Here is a 740-nt window from a genome sequence, read left to right as displayed (position 1 = left end):
GGGCTCCCCCGTGGCCCGAGCAGCTCGGTCCCGCTCTCGCAGTGGTTCGGGCTCGCCCGTGACTCGTCAGGCCCGGTCCCGCTCGGGTAGTCGTGCTTCCAGCGCCTCTTCGATTCACAGTCGACAATCCGTCCACTCGAGTTCGGGCTCCTCCCGCGAAGGTCGCCCCACGGCCCCGCGCCCCGGCAGTCGATCCCGTAGCCGCTCGCCCTCCTCCGACGGCTCGGATCTGGTGAATCGCAAGAAGAAACGGGTGGTCAAAGAAGCGTTTGGTGATAGTGATGATGAAAACCGGGCTGATCGGGCCAGTGGTGATGAATCCGATGCGGCCGGGGGTCAGAAACGGCCTCGTTTGGCTTCGAGTGGGAGTCGTAGTGAGGGCGAGCCCGAAGGTGAAGGCCAAGGTCCGCCCAATGAGGCGAGTGGTGAGAACGCGGACAATGCCGAACGCGCGCCGGACTCGTCCGATGATGAAGGCACCACCGACCGGATCGGATCGCAAAGTTCCACGCAAAATTCGCTCATGTCCGATTTCGATATCATGTTGGAGAAGAAGCGCTCTGAAATGCGGAAACGGCGGAGGCGAAAGGATATTGATCTGATTAACGACAACGACGATGCCATTGCGAAGATGATCGCTGATATGCGATTGGCCGCCCGTGAGGATCGTGAACTCAATCAAGCTCGTCAACCCGCCACGAAAAAGATTTCCATGCTCACCGTGGTCATGACGCAGCTGC

At 60.4% G+C, this 740-nt stretch overlaps 1 protein-coding gene across 1 annotated transcript in view; it reads left to right on the top strand.

Moving 5' to 3' along the window:
• The window catches only part of LOC131878044 (protein IWS1 homolog A-like), a 2,888-nt gene that overhangs the window by 1,530 nt on the left and 618 nt on the right, over nt 1–740 (top strand). Inside the window, exon 2 of the mRNA XM_059223945.1 lies at nt 1–738. Within this exon, the coding sequence (XP_059079928.1) occupies nt 1–738 (738 nt within the window). The remainder of the gene's footprint in view (nt 739–740) is intronic.

Source organism: Tigriopus californicus, chromosome 3 (assembly GCF_007210705.1).
Source record: "Tigriopus californicus strain San Diego chromosome 3, Tcal_SD_v2.1, whole genome shotgun sequence".
NCBI classification, from domain to species: Eukaryota; Metazoa; Arthropoda; class Copepoda; order Harpacticoida; family Harpacticidae; genus Tigriopus; species Tigriopus californicus.
The sequence above is the reverse complement of the archived record's forward strand: the minus strand, read 5'-3'. Positions and strand labels throughout refer to the sequence as shown.